The sequence below is a fragment of the Talaromyces rugulosus genome, chromosome II (assembly GCF_013368755.1).
Source record: "Talaromyces rugulosus chromosome II, complete sequence".
NCBI lineage: Eukaryota > Fungi > Ascomycota > Eurotiomycetes > Eurotiales > Trichocomaceae > Talaromyces > Talaromyces rugulosus.
This window is the reverse complement of record NC_049562.1, coordinates 4804510-4818694: the sequence shown is the minus strand read 5'-3', so window position 1 is coordinate 4818694 and position 14185 is coordinate 4804510. Positions and strand designations below refer to the sequence as shown.

The following is a 14185-nucleotide window of genomic DNA, read 5'->3' as shown; positions in this document are numbered from 1 at the left end:
AAAAAAAATCTCTCATTTTTGCCTCCTCTCGGGAAGACGGATATACACCTCAAGACATAGTATGGTACTGGGGATTCTCAATCCGGAAGGGGGCTGGTATGGTAAACGGCGTTACACTGCATTGTTGAGGGGCGACGCAGTTGCATACATGGCGACATGCTGGTGTGCATGGGATTGGTATGAGTATTTTACTAACTATTTAAATTACATTATTAATATTAGTCTGCAGGGTAACAATAAGTACTCAGCAGTAGTGTAAAAAAAACATGCAGCGTAGCTTGGAGAAAACATGAAGGATTTAAGAGTGCCAGGTGGCTTCTGCACGGATATCAAATACGTATTACACATATTAGTACTATACCATACATGTATACGATGCAAAAAATAAACACATTTGGTAATAATAATATTATTATTGTCCGTGCCCTTTGGTGCTCCCGTGTCTGTCCGGAGTATAAAATTTTTATTGGCGGTACCGTCAAAGAAAAGGAAAAGAGGAAGGGCAGCATATTTAGGATGCAATAATAATATCTGCAATTGCCTTTTTATTTTGTTATATTTTCTTCCACAATTATTAATTAGCATTAATATTAAATTGCCTGCAGAACAAGTGGCCGCAACATCCGAGACCTGCTACCCGTCAGCTCCGGCCCGCCAAGCAGGAGCCGGGACGGGCTGTACTACTACTCAGCAGTACGTACGGCCGCCGCTGCCCCCCAAAATCCCAACTGGCATCTTCCAGCCTCACTCACTCTCTCCTGCCTCTTCTCTCCCTCTCTCTCCTCTCGCTCCTCTCTACTCTCCCTCCCCTCCAGTCTCTCCGAATCGACACCAGTCGACCACACCCATTCGAGCTCTCGTCTCTCGTTACTCTGCAGATTCGCCTCTGCAGACTCGCCCCCTTCCGTCACCTCCCGCTCGGCATCGCGAGGAGCGACCCTCTTACTAATAATATTCCCGCGACTCCCATTTTTCCTCACGTCCTAGCATCATTTCTCGTCCAAACGCGATTCTAGTCATCTCTGGCGCCTCTCGATCTCGCCCGCTATCACCTGTTTGCGCTCTTCGTGACCTGCAGCCCGCCACAAAGTGTCATTCAATTGACCCTGCCCCCCCCCCCCCCCCCCCCCCCCCCCCTGAGACAATAAGGAACGGACTGTCTGGCGTGACTGTCAGAGTCGTCCGCCACTGCGATCGGATGAACCACCACCGCGGCTTCTGAGACTCCGTTTCGTTCATTCTATATATGCCCTCCGGGGTGACTGCGAGCCTGTGATGGCTGTAGTTCAGTTTGCCGGCGACGCGCCTGACAGCAGCAACGGCAGCAGCGATAGCAACAACCATTTGCAACCACCCGGTAGCGAGATCTCGAAGCCTACCAAGCGCCAAAGATGGGCTACCCAGCGCAAGAACAACTCTGGCGGCCTCAAAAAGCGCGTGTCCATCGTCGATCGTTTTCACCGGCGCGGCCTGTCCAAGGAGGAGAAGCGGAAGTCGGCTGGCAGCTCCGCCGATGGCCACAATGCATCTTCTACCGAAGATGCTCAGGAGGAACAACAACCCCCTCGTCACATCTACTTCAACGTCCCGCTTCCCGATAGCGAGCGTGACGAAGAGGGAAACCTGAAGACTCATTACCCTTCAAATAAAATCCGTACCGCCAAGTTCACTCCGCTCACCTTCGTCCCGAAGGATCTGTGGTTACAATTTCACAATATTGCAAACATTTACTTTTTGTTTATTATCATTTTAGGCGTACGTCATTCTCTGGGATTTTTTCTCTCTCCCTTTTGGTGTTTGCTAACTTGAAATCTCAGTTCTTCCCAATCTTCGGTGTTGCGAGTCCCGGAATGAACGCTGTACCCTTGATTGTCATTATCGTGGTGACAGCCGTCAAAGATGGGATCGAGGACTGGCGACGTACCGTATCCGATGCTAACCTGAACAACTCTCCCGTCTATCGTCTGACCGACTGGTTAAATGTGAATGCCAGCGAAGAAGAGGTGTCTACCTGGCGCCGTATCAAAAAGGCCAGCACCCGCACTGTGATATCTACGTATAGGGCTATGAAGCGCAAAGAAAAGAAGGCCGCCAGTGACGATGGAGAACCCGACGAACGGCGATCCTCAGTTGCAACTTATCGCCAGTCTGTGTATTCCACTCACGGCTTCCCGGGCAATGATGACGAAAACTCTTTCCAAATGACACCTGTTGCGTCGCCATTCCAGGACCCAAGTGGGAATGGATGGCCCGATGACGCGAATGGGATAGGAAAAGACGGGTCTTTACAACCTGGTAAATCAGCTCGAGAGGCTGTTACCCCTGGTGCCAAGAAGTATGGCAGTCTTGTCGATCGGTCCAAGCAAACCCCAGAAACCGCGCGCTTCAAGCGAGAGTGTTGGAAGAACGTGCAGGTTGGCGATTTTGTCAGATTGTACAACGGCGACCAGATCCCAGCTGATATCGTTATTCTCTCTTCCTCCGATCCCGATGGCGCCTGCTATGTCGAAACAAAGAATTTGGACGGAGAGACCAACTTGAAGGTCCGCGAAGCACTCAATTCTGGACGCCTTGTCAAGCATGCGCGCGATTGTGAAAAGTCCGACTTTGTCGTTGAGACCGAACAGCCTCATCCCAACTTGTACTCTTACAGCGCTGCTATGCGGTGGCAACAGCGAGACGAGAATGCCCCCGGCGGCGTAAAGGCCATGGTGGAGCCTATCGGTATCAACAACTTGCTACTTCGTGGATGCAGTCTCCAGAATACAGAATGGATTCTCGGCGTGGTCATCTTCACTGGTCCGGAAACTAAAATCATGCTGAACTCAGGAGAGACGCCCACCAAGCGCCCTCGACTTGCCCGCGAAATGAACAGCAATGTCTTCATCAATTTTGCAATCCTGTTCGGCATGTGCCTAATCACCGGTCTCATCAACGGTTTTGCCTGGAATTTGAAGGATGGTTCCTTGTCGTTCTTCGAATACGGTTCATATGGCGGAACCCCTGCTGCCGAGGGTGCTGTGGCCTTCTTTGCCGGTCTCATTCTATTCCAGAACTTGGTTCCCATTGCTCTCTATATCTCTCTTGAGATTGTCCGTACTTTCCAGGCGCTTTTCATTTATTTTGATAGGTTCATGGTGTATGAGCGACTTGATATGGCCTGTGTTCCCAAAACGTGGAATATTTCCGACGACGTTGGCCAGATCGAGTATATCTTTTCCGACAAAACAGGAACTTTGACCCAGAATGTCATGGAGTTCAAAAAGTGCACCATTAACGGCACTTCATATGGCGAGGCTTATACGGAAGCCCAATTGGGCATGCAGCGCCGTGAAGGTATTGATGTCGAAGCAGAGGCTGCCAAGGCTCGCCAGAAGATTGCCGATGGCCGTGTTCGCATGTTGGAACTCTTACGAAACATGCACGATAACCCCTACCTAAAGGATGAGAATTTGACATTTGTCTCTCCCGATTACGTCACCGATCTTGCTGGTCAATCGGGCCAGGAGCAAAGACACGCTGCCGAAAATTTCATGGTTGCCCTTGCTGTATGCCACAGTGTCATCACCGAGCACACCCCCGGCGATCCTCCCCAGATAGAGTTCAAAGCTCAATCGCCAGATGAAGCCGCTCTAGTCGCAACAGCTCGTGACTGTGGCTTTACAGTCTTGGGTAGAGAGGGTGACGACTTGGTTCTGAATATCATGGGCGAGGAACGCAAATACACCGTCCTTAATACTTTGGAATTTAACTCGACAAGAAAGCGAATGAGCGCTATCATCCGCATGCCTGACGGAACTCTTCGGCTGTTTTGCAAAGGAGCAGACAGCATCATTTATAACAGACTGGCTCGTGGCAAGCAGCAGGCGCTTCGCAAAACAACCGCTGAGCACCTAGAAGAATACGCGCGCGAGGGTCTCCGAACTCTGTGTGTAGCTGAACGCGTTTTGGATGAGGAGGAATATCGTGTATGGAACGAGTCCCACGACCTAGCTGCTGCTGCGATCGCCAATCGTGAAGACAAAATGGAGGAAGTCGCTAGCGCAATCGAACAGGAACTCATGCTCATTGGTGGTACCGCCATTGAGGATAGATTGCAAGATGGCGTGCCAGATACCATTTCGCTGTTGGCAGATGCTGGTATCAAGCTATGGGTCTTGACCGGTGACAAGGTCGAGACTGCCATCAACATTGGATTCTCATGCAACCTTTTGAATAACGATATGGAACTTATCGTTTTCAATGTCCCCGCCGACAAGCCAGAGATCGCTGCATCAGAACTGCAAAAATATCTCGACAAATTTGGAATTTCGGGATCTGATGAAGAATTGATTGCGGCCCGTAAAGACCACAGTCCACCTCCTGCCACACATGCATTGGTCATTGACGGAGATACACTGAAAATGATGCTTGATGATGAACTGAAACAGAGGTTCCTACTCCTGTGCAAGCGATGCAAGTCTGTTCTGTGCTGCCGTGTCAGCCCTGCGCAAAAAGCTGCTGTTGTCCGAATGGTAAAGAACGGCTTGAATATCATGGCTTTGTCCATTGGTGACGGCGCCAACGATGTTGCTATGATTCAAGAAGCGGATGTCGGTGTTGGTATCGCAGGAGAAGAAGGTAGACAGGCTGTTATGTCTGCAGATTATGCCATCGGCCAATTCCGCTTCCTACAACGTTTGATTCTTGTACACGGGCGTTGGGGTTACCGACGCCTTGGTGAGACGACTGCCAATTTCTTTTACAAGGTAAGTAATCATTCGCCCTTTACGTCGTTTATAATTGCTGTACCGTTTGTAATTTGTTGCTGACTGAGCTGGTTAGAATCTTGTCTGGACCGTTGCTCTTTTCTGGTATTCGATCTACAACAATTTTGATGGCTCCTACCTGTTCGATTCTACCTATATCGTCTTGGTCAACTTGGCATTTACTTCACTACCTGTGATTTTCATGGGAATCTTCGACCAAGATGTTAGCGACAAAGTATCTCTGGCAATTCCTCAGCTTTACATGCGTGGCATCGAACGCAAGGAATGGTCAACGACGAAGTTCTGGTAAGTCGAAGAAATGAAAGAGCCCCCTTTTTGCCCAGTATCTAACTCGCCATAATACAGGCTTTACATGTTCGACGGTCTTTATCAGTCCCTGATGTCTTTCTTCATGCCGTATCTGCTCTATGCTCCTGCTACCTTTCAACGTCCAGATGGATTAAATATGGACGACCGACAGCAATTTGGAATTCTCGTTGCTGCTGCCGCTGTGGTTTCAAGCAATACTTATATTCTAATGAACACGTACAGATGGGACTGGTTGACTGTCTTGATCAACGCGGTCAGCAGTCTTCTCCTTTTCTTTTGGACTGGTGTTTACTCGTCGTCAACCGCGTCGGCTCAATTTTATCAACACGGAGCCGAAGTCTACGGAACCCTAGCCTTCTGGGCCGTGCTGTTGGTCACGGTAATAATTTGTCTTTTACCGCGGTTCGCCATCAAATCGGTTCAAAAGGTCTTCTTTCCCACCGATGTCGACATCATTCGGGAGCAAATCACCCAAGGGAAATTCCAATATCTCGAGAAATACGAAGCATACGTCCCGCCACCAGCCGGTGGGGGAGTAAATTCCGCTGGCAGTGATTCGTCTGCGGTATCTTCAGTGGTGAAACCCATTGAGCCCCAGGTGAGGAGTAATCCCACTTTTGAAGAGGACGAGCGACCCTTTTACCCTCCCTCTATCGCACCCACGGCCACCACTCACAATCCGCATAGTCAGACCGGTAGTTATGACACCAATTCCACGGTCGGAAGCTTTGACTACGGAAGCCCGCAGCGGCCAAATTGGGATCGAGAGCCGCAGCCCGGCTTGACAGTGAACCGTAAACAATCTTCGGGACACAGCGAATTTCAAAACGGCCACCTATTAACGCGAATTGAGTCGGCCGATCACACACCGCAAAGTCCTCACAGTCCGTTGAGAAGACCTACCGATGTCCACGCTGTATAGCAGGAATTTACTTTCTCGTTAGTATTCACTGTACTTGTTGATGATACTCTCTCCTTGCTCGTTTCTTTTTTGTGTCTATATATGTTTCATTCGAGATTTAGGGTGAGACCATTTTCTTTTTTCTTTTTTTCTGCGGTTTCATCTTTGCAAATCTCATATAGATGGCGTCTGGTATGTGCGATAGCTCCAATGGTCTACGGCGCAATGGGGTATTTTATATCGTCTCAAATGATGATGAATGTGTTCATTGGCTACTCAAGCCCTCATATATGTCTGTCCAACACATCTTGACCTGGGACTTTTCTTCCGTTTATTTTTTTTTATTTTTCCCGATTGATGCCTTTTTCTATTTTGTCTTCAATGTCACCATATTACTATATATTAGCTCGATGTTATCCATCATTACGTTTGCCTTGGTGCTGTATCATTGTGAGATCCCCCTTAGTTCTTGATTCCAGGTCACTACCTGTTGCTGTTATGGCATTTTTCATGTCCTTTTTGCCAGCGTTCTACTACTCACGTTGAAAGAAGAGCGAACAAAAATCGAGTTCTTTTTTTGATCATCTGCATTTCTGTATCTAGTGTCTCAATGTACAGCAGTAAGCCTTGTCACCTATAGGATTCTTAACGTTGTCTTAATTAATAGTACGTAGCGTAGAACGCGTGACTCGCGCGCGTTAAGTGGGCGGGGGCCTGCCGCCCGGGCGCCGGCCAATTAGAGCTGGTGGCCTTGCCCGCAGATTCACAAAGAGCCGTCATGGAAACCGAAACCTGCCAACAAACAAAAGTTGTCTTCTTGCCTCTTCTTCGCACGACTGACGCCTGTGCAAACACCAGTTGCGTGTCCAATGCTTGCTTGATGAAACGCCATTGCTGCCCTTTTTGAAGATCCTCAGCCTTCCAGCGTACGCGTTCCTGTCGGCATTCTGATTGTCTCGTACCTTTCTAGCTCGCATTCTGGTTTTGACGCCTGATATACTCGGTTTATTTCTGTGGACTCAGTCTCATACCTGCTATGGATGCTCCGAGACTTTACTTTGACACGTGACTCAATACAATTCTTGCCAAACACGGAGAAGGTCTCTTGCTTTTATTGTGCCATCAGCCGTTATGGAGGTTTTGGATACTATCAGGTAAAAAAAGAGAAAAAGACCCCAGCTGCTTTCTGTTTTCGTTTTATGCAGTGATGCTGACATACGTGCGTGATTTCAAGGGAACTACAAGCACTACCGGAAAGTGTTCATTTACTTTGCCCACGGAAACGACGAGATGACTACGGACGTTACGATGGCCCAGGCGAAAAAGACCAATTTCACGCGGCGGTGGAACAGAGAGATAAAGCGTTGTCATGTTTACCCATTCTAGCCTTCAGTCAAGATGGCTTGGAGGAATTACAGACGTGGGTGTGGCATAGATTTGGAGATGCCCTGGAAAGTTGCGACTTTTGTATCAGGATGTACCACCAGGGGAGGGGTTCTCTGGTCGAAAGGCTAAAGGAGAGCTACGATGATGAAGATATTGAGAAACTGGTTCGATTATTGGAAGATTGGGATATTAAGCGAATGACAAAGAACTTGAAGTCTGCTTTGGAGGAGCTGAAGGTAGTACCGCCAGAACGGATAGGCCTGGATGCCTTGAAGACTGCTTCGCTGCTAGCGATATTTGAATGTTTGAGCTCGAAGGCTATGCAACGAAACCCGACTCTGCTCAAGGAATATTTCGACGCACCGTTCAAGTTGATTCAGACGAAACGCACCCTCAAACTGACAGACTACGTACCTGGCCTCACAAATTTCCTCTTTGACCCAGATCCAATTCGCAGCCGATGGGCCCTACACGGCTGGTCGCGTTTTCGTCGTCCACCGTCTGCTGTTGAATTTGAGTGGGCAGTGAAAGATGGTCTGACGCGTGCTCTTTTCGCCTGTTCAGCACAACAAGTGCCGCCGCCTGACATGGCTACAATACAACGACTGTGGGCTGGCCTGCGCATCATCACATTAAGACTCGATAAGGATCAAATAACGCACCATCTTCGCGCTTTGGATATTGATCCATGTCGTTTGTCGGTCGAACACCTTGCGATACCGTCACCTGGTCTGCGGTATCTATTGAATACAATCCAAACTCTTTTGGAAAAGGCTCCTGGTGATTTTTGGGATGCTATGCAAACGATTTCTCCTCAAGCGATTGCCGAGCAGATTTTTAATAACCCCCAGTTGGATTCTTTTCTGCTGCAGGCCACAGAAGATGAACCCGTGGCCAAGGCTGCGCTGCATGAGATGTTGTCATGGATCAGCCCGTTCATGTCATCTTTAAAGAGCATTAACCAGACGGCGGCCTGCAGATATATCGTTTCGCAACTGTTCAAACGATCAAAAGACCTGAAATTTCCGACCGTTTCTCGCTTTCAATGCTTTCTTGTGGGAACCGAAGTTTTGTTGTGCACGCTGTGTACATTTACCAACAATGAGTCCTCGAGAGGCTCTGTCGCACGTGTAGTGCTATCGGAAACCCTGGAAATAGTTAACGAGCACATTGACACTGTTGTTTCACCAGCATCTTTCGGCTCGGCAGAGAGAGACAAGGCAATAATCAACGGGTGCATGGATGTTGTGCGGAATACTCTTGCCCTGGAATGCCAATCTCTCAAGACGGACTATGAAGTATTACTTAATAATTCCACACTACAACATGGAGTTAGTACATATTCCCCAGGAATATGGGATGCCGTGATTAGAAGACTTAGTGGGAGCAACCATGATTTGTCAACCGCAGCGCTGAGAGGTATCTTGGATATCGTGGGTCTTGAGAAGTTTCCAACCAAGGGCGAAGATAGCCGAGAGAAAACTCATTATAATGTCGTTTATGGCCAGCTTACACACCTTTCGTGTCAGATTATCGAGCGCTTGGCCGAGTTCAACCCGGAGCATCTGGATGTTTTGTTTTCTAACGAAGACACTAGTTGTGCACTTATATCTGCGCTGTTCTCAGCCGACCTTAATACCTACCAGGCGGCTGTGGATCTTATCAAGAACGTAAGCAGTCAGTCGGCGAGAAGAGAGGCTATTTCACATCTCTTGCAATCCTTCTTCTCCACGGCTGTTTATGGATTTGGTTGGTCTTTCTACCGGATCAGCACTTTGAAGACATTTGGCTCTGCTCCTAGAATGCTTCATACTGGAACTGATATTATTGAAGTTCTCTGTGATACACAGAGCGGTATCCTTCGTAAAAGAAAGCTATCGAATAGCAAGGAACGTAAGGAGGTACAGACTCTGTGGGCGCGTCAGTGGTCGGCTGTCACTACTATATTTGATATGACCGAAGCTTGGCATAATCGTGGGAATGACAAGAAGGTAATGCTTGAGTTTTGTCGAGATACTATTCAGTTTGCGGATCTCTTGTTCAATCAGTATGGCGTGTTTGCAAGCGCAATGGCCGGAGGGGATGAGTCGATAGAAGTCTCGGTACGAGAGGTTTTGCTGCAGTTCCCGACAGATACGATGAAAGGCATGGTCAAGTGGCTGAGACTCAAGGATGAGTATCTCGCAACGACACTGGTTGGCCTTGTTTCTAGGATTCTCCGGCGCCTTGGAGAGTTGAACATCACAACTGTTGACAAGGTTGCGTTGCAAACTATCGAGAATGTAGCCATTACTGGGAGTGTGAAGACCATATTGACTGCTCGCGAAAAGGCGGAGCTGGTGAGGGCGCTGGAGGCATACTACAAGAAGCCGGTCGTTACGGCATCAACTGCGTCATTGAAGAAGCAAAGTTCAATTACAGCCTTTGCCAGGCAGGCCGATTCTTCTGGAGCATCGACTCCTAATCGTGTTACAAGCGAAGAGGATTACGAGGACGGAGGCGTTCCTGATGAAACATTGATGCAACTATCGCGGTCTGTTGAGCTGAATAAAGCCCGGATTGCTGCTCAACCTCCTAAAAAGATCATATCAAAGACCAGATCGCCGCTTGTTCTCCCCAAGGCCCCAAGCCGGCCGTCGGTTTCGGTTGAGTCGTTCCGTGAGAAACGCGAAAGAGAAAAAGAAGCCAAGAAGAAGAGAGATCTTGCTGAGCTTGCTCGTTTGAAGAAGGGCCTTCCTGCCCCTGGCGTAGCGGAACAAACCGCTGGACAAGGGTCAGGTGTACAGGGTCTTGGAGTGAAGGGCAAAGATCATTATGCTCCTGTGGATAGTATGATGGTTGATTCCGAGTCCGAATCCGAGGATGACAGCGATGATGAGGTTGATGTGGAGCTTTTCGGAAAGAAAGGTGCATCGACTCCAGCCGCAGTGAAAGAGTATGAAGAAAACCGTAGACGAATGTTGAAACAACAAGGCCCTGTTAAAAAGAAAAAGCAGTTCCGTTCGGCGAAGGATATGCGGGCTCGATTGGCTCCCGACCTTTCATCGCTTCATCGCACTTTACTTGGCTGGGACTTTTTCGCCGGTGGCGATTTACCCTCTAATTCAGATCGGACAGACTATTCTCTAGTCTCACCGGTCTTCAGAGATCCCATTGAATACCAGCGCACTTTTGAACCCTTGTTGGTCCTAGAAGCATGGCAAGGGTTTCAGGCGTCCAAGGAAGAGGCCAACTTCAGGCCCTTTGAAATTTCAGTGGCAACTCGACTATCAGTTGATTCATTCATGGAAGTCAGTACAACACTCAAGAATGTGACCGATCTTAAAGACTATGGGATTGGTGATGCAGACATTGTGTTGCTATCAAAGTCCAGAGATCCAGCCAATGATAAGTCTGCACCTCATTGCTTGGCTAGGGTTTCTGGCATCAATAGGAAGAAAGGTACGATTGAAGTATCATACCGAGTAAACCCAGGAAGTTCGATCATTCCTTCTCTCGCACCAGGCGTTTCGCTTTGGGGTGTGCGTGTTTTCTCAATGACTCCTCTAGAGCGCGAGTATGGTGCTTTGATGGGTTTGCAGTACTATGATCTCTGTGAAGAAATCATCAGGGCTAAACCGTCGCCTTTACTCAAGTACTCGGATGCTGGCCTGCAACCCTTCGTGGACAATTACACGGTGAACTTAGCGCAGGCCAAGGCTATCAAGTCTGCAATGGATAATGACGCATTTACGCTGATCCAAGGACCTCCAGGTTCGGGAAAGACCAAGACCATCGTTGCACTTGTTGGAGCTTTGTTAAGTAATTCACTTGGTGCCAATCGCGGCGTTTCAATTCAACGGCCTATTGACAACCAAGGTTCAAACCAGCCGGTGAGGACTATTTCAGCAAAGAAACTGCTAGTGTGCGCTCCCAGTAACGCAGCTGTTGATGAATTGGTGATGCGTTTGAAAGCAGGAGTGAAAACCTTACAAGGCCGGTCAGAGAAACTTTCTGTTATTCGTCTCGGTCGAAGTGATGCTATCAATGCAAATGTATTGGATGTTACTTTGGACGAGCTCGTCAACGCCCGCTTGAACCAGTCCGCCCAGAAGGGTTCTGGGGAACGAGATCTTCAGAAAATTTATGAAGAACACAAAACTACCGATACTGCATTTAAGGATATGCGGGCCAAACTTGATCAATTCAGAGCCAAAGGGCAGACGCCTCCAGAAGACATGACGCATGAGTTCGAAGTGCTGAAAAAGAAGCGCACGGGTCTTAGTCAAGAAATTGATAATGCCCGAGATCACAACAATTCCATCGCTCGTAACAACGATCTCACCAGGCGCCGAATCCAACAGGAAATCATAAACAGCGCACATGTCATCTGCGCAACTCTCAGTGGCAGTGGGCACGAAATGTTTCAAAATTTGAGCATTGACTTTGAGACTGTCATTATCGATGAGGCCGCTCAGTCGATTGAACTGAGTGCTCTTATTCCGCTAAAGTATGGCTGCGCCAAATGCATTCTTGTTGGTGACCCCAAGCAGCTTCCACCAACGGTTCTTTCAAAGGAAGCGTCTCGTTTCCAATATGAGCAGAGCTTGTTCGTCAGAATGCAGTCGAACCATCCAAACGACGTTCATCTCCTGGACATCCAATACCGTATGCACCCGGAAATCAGTCGCTTTCCCAGCCTTACCTTTTACGATGGCCTGTTGAAAGATGGTCCCGATATGGCCAAACTTCGTGTTCGACCTTGGCACAACAGTGCGCTGCTCAGTCCGTACCGGTTTTTTGATGTCCAGGGTCTCCATCAAAGTGCTTCCAAGGGACACTCTCTTATTAACATTGCTGAATTGAATGTGGCAATGCGGCTTTACGAACGTCTTATAACTGACTTCAAATCCTACGATTTCTCGGGAAAGATTGGTATCATAACACCATATAAAGGTCAGCTGCGAGAAATGAAGTCCAGGTTTGCTGCCAAATATGGCAACTCGATTTTCACGGCTGTTGAGTTTAACACAACCGACGCCTTTCAAGGTCGAGAAAGTGAAGTCATCATCTTCTCGTGTGTGCGCGCATCAAACAGAGGCATTGGTTTCTTGTCTGACATTCGTCGAATGAACGTCGGATTAACGCGTGCCAAGTCGTCCCTTTGGGTTCTTGGAAACTCTCAGTCTTTGGTCCAAGGTGAATTTTGGAATAAGCTCATTACTGACACCAAGAAGCGAAACATTTATACCCATGGTGATGTCCTTTCAATGTTGCAACGCCCTCAGTTCACTGGGTATAAGAATGTGGAGATGCTCGATACGGAGCAGGAGTCGTCCCATTCGTCAGCGGCACCAACGCCTACAGAGACCCGTTCATCTAATGACATGGAGTCAATATCAGCACGTAACACTCCTGCCCCAGCCTTCATCGGCCCATCAGGAGGGTACAATGGACTTGACGAGTCCAAGGCGTGTGCGACGTGTGGCAGCCTTGATCATTTCACCAGGAACTGCGACAACCTCGAGGCCATAGAAACCACTAAAGGCACCTGCTTCCGCTGCAAGGAGCCGGGCCACACTAAAATGAGATGCACAGCACCTCGATGTCTGATGTGTGGCGAAATTGGCCATGAAGCCGAGGCGTGCAAGTCGACCAAGGTCCTCACACAAAATGAAAAGAACAAAGTTGTTTACGAAGAGCATCGCCATAAACAGGCTCAGCAGGCGAAACGAGAGGAAATAAAGCAAAAGCACCTAAGAAACCACGATCCCAAAGTACCCGTTATCAAAGCCTCGACAAGATCACCTTCGCCCCCGACAAAGCCTCAGGCATCGACGGTGAAAAGAAAGCTACCGCCCAGCGGACCTTTTGCAAAAACCACCAAGCGAAAAGTGGACGCAGAAACTCCGCAGGAGCTTCCTAGTGTACGTTGACCCTAGATTAACTTACATCTTCATTCGCTAACATATTTTCATATAGAAGTTGGTCAAACCATCGCGAGAAGGGCCTTCTTATAATAAAATCGCCCAAGAATCGAAAGCTCCCGTGGCCTCGAAGGGACCCGGTCTAGAAAGCAATAAGGTATGTCTAGTCGTGGCTAAATTGAAAAAGTTACATAAAGTTGTTAACGTAAAGAACAGGAGATACAACCGCCACGAGGACCAAAAGGACCAAGACCACCGGGACCTCGTCCCCCCATGCCGACACGAAAGAAGAAGGATGCTGATCCTTTCATTCGGCCCAAGAGAAGATGAAACTAGCGCATTGCATATTTGATTATCAAGCGGCGACTTGCATAAAATATCCTGGTGTCATATCCATGCATTTTGTATTACTGTACTGTTGTTATCTGCTTCTTTTTTTCCTGCTTTCTTGTTTTCATTTTTTCTTCTCCTGTATCTTTTCTTTTTTTCTTTCTTTTTTTTGGAAGGTCATGGCCCATAGATATTTCCTACTGTGTCTGCATTTCGGACGGCGTTGTTGCATTGGGCCCAGCATATTATTCATGGGATGGGAGGGATTTTGCTGTGGGGCGAATACAGGTGTTAGGCGGTCTGGTATTACATTGTTTACATGGTTTCTTTTCTCTCAACAGATTTCGGGGGTGGGCAGCTCTGCACTTTTCAGAGTTGCATAGATGCATCAAGTGAAACATATAATAAAAGTCAAGGGGACATGAAGAAAGCCGTTGTTGGATGGGTCAACTCGGGAACAACCGTCATGTGCAGCTGTGCTGCGTAGAGAGGTATCATCGACACATTTGCATATCATATGCCATGCACATGTTTTGACATGGGCATACATGGGCATATTTTGCAGCGCCTACCAGTACCTATCT

General features: G+C 48.1%; 2 protein-coding genes across 2 annotated transcripts; both read left to right on the top strand.

Moving 5' to 3' along the window:
* Positions 1-1275: 1275 nt before the first annotated feature.
* Positions 1276-6000, top strand: TRUGW13939_04129 (uncharacterized protein; the record flags this gene model as incomplete). The annotated part of the gene is made up of 4 exons (XM_035487306.1): positions 1276-1755; positions 1818-4748; positions 4825-5054; positions 5115-6000. 4 exons carry the CDS (start codon positions 1276-1278, stop codon positions 5998-6000), a joined length of 4527 nt encoding a protein of 1508 aa, XP_035343199.1.
* Positions 6001-7110: 1110 nt separating this feature from the next.
* TRUGW13939_04128 (uncharacterized protein) lies at positions 7111-13601 on the top strand (the record flags this gene model as incomplete). Its single annotated transcript, XM_035487305.1, has 4 exons — positions 7111-7133; positions 7214-13271; positions 13327-13428; positions 13488-13601. The coding sequence occupies 4 exons, from the start codon at positions 7111-7113 to the stop codon at positions 13599-13601; spliced, it is 6297 nt and encodes a 2098-aa protein (XP_035343198.1).
* Between the last annotated feature and the right edge of the window lie 584 nt (positions 13602-14185).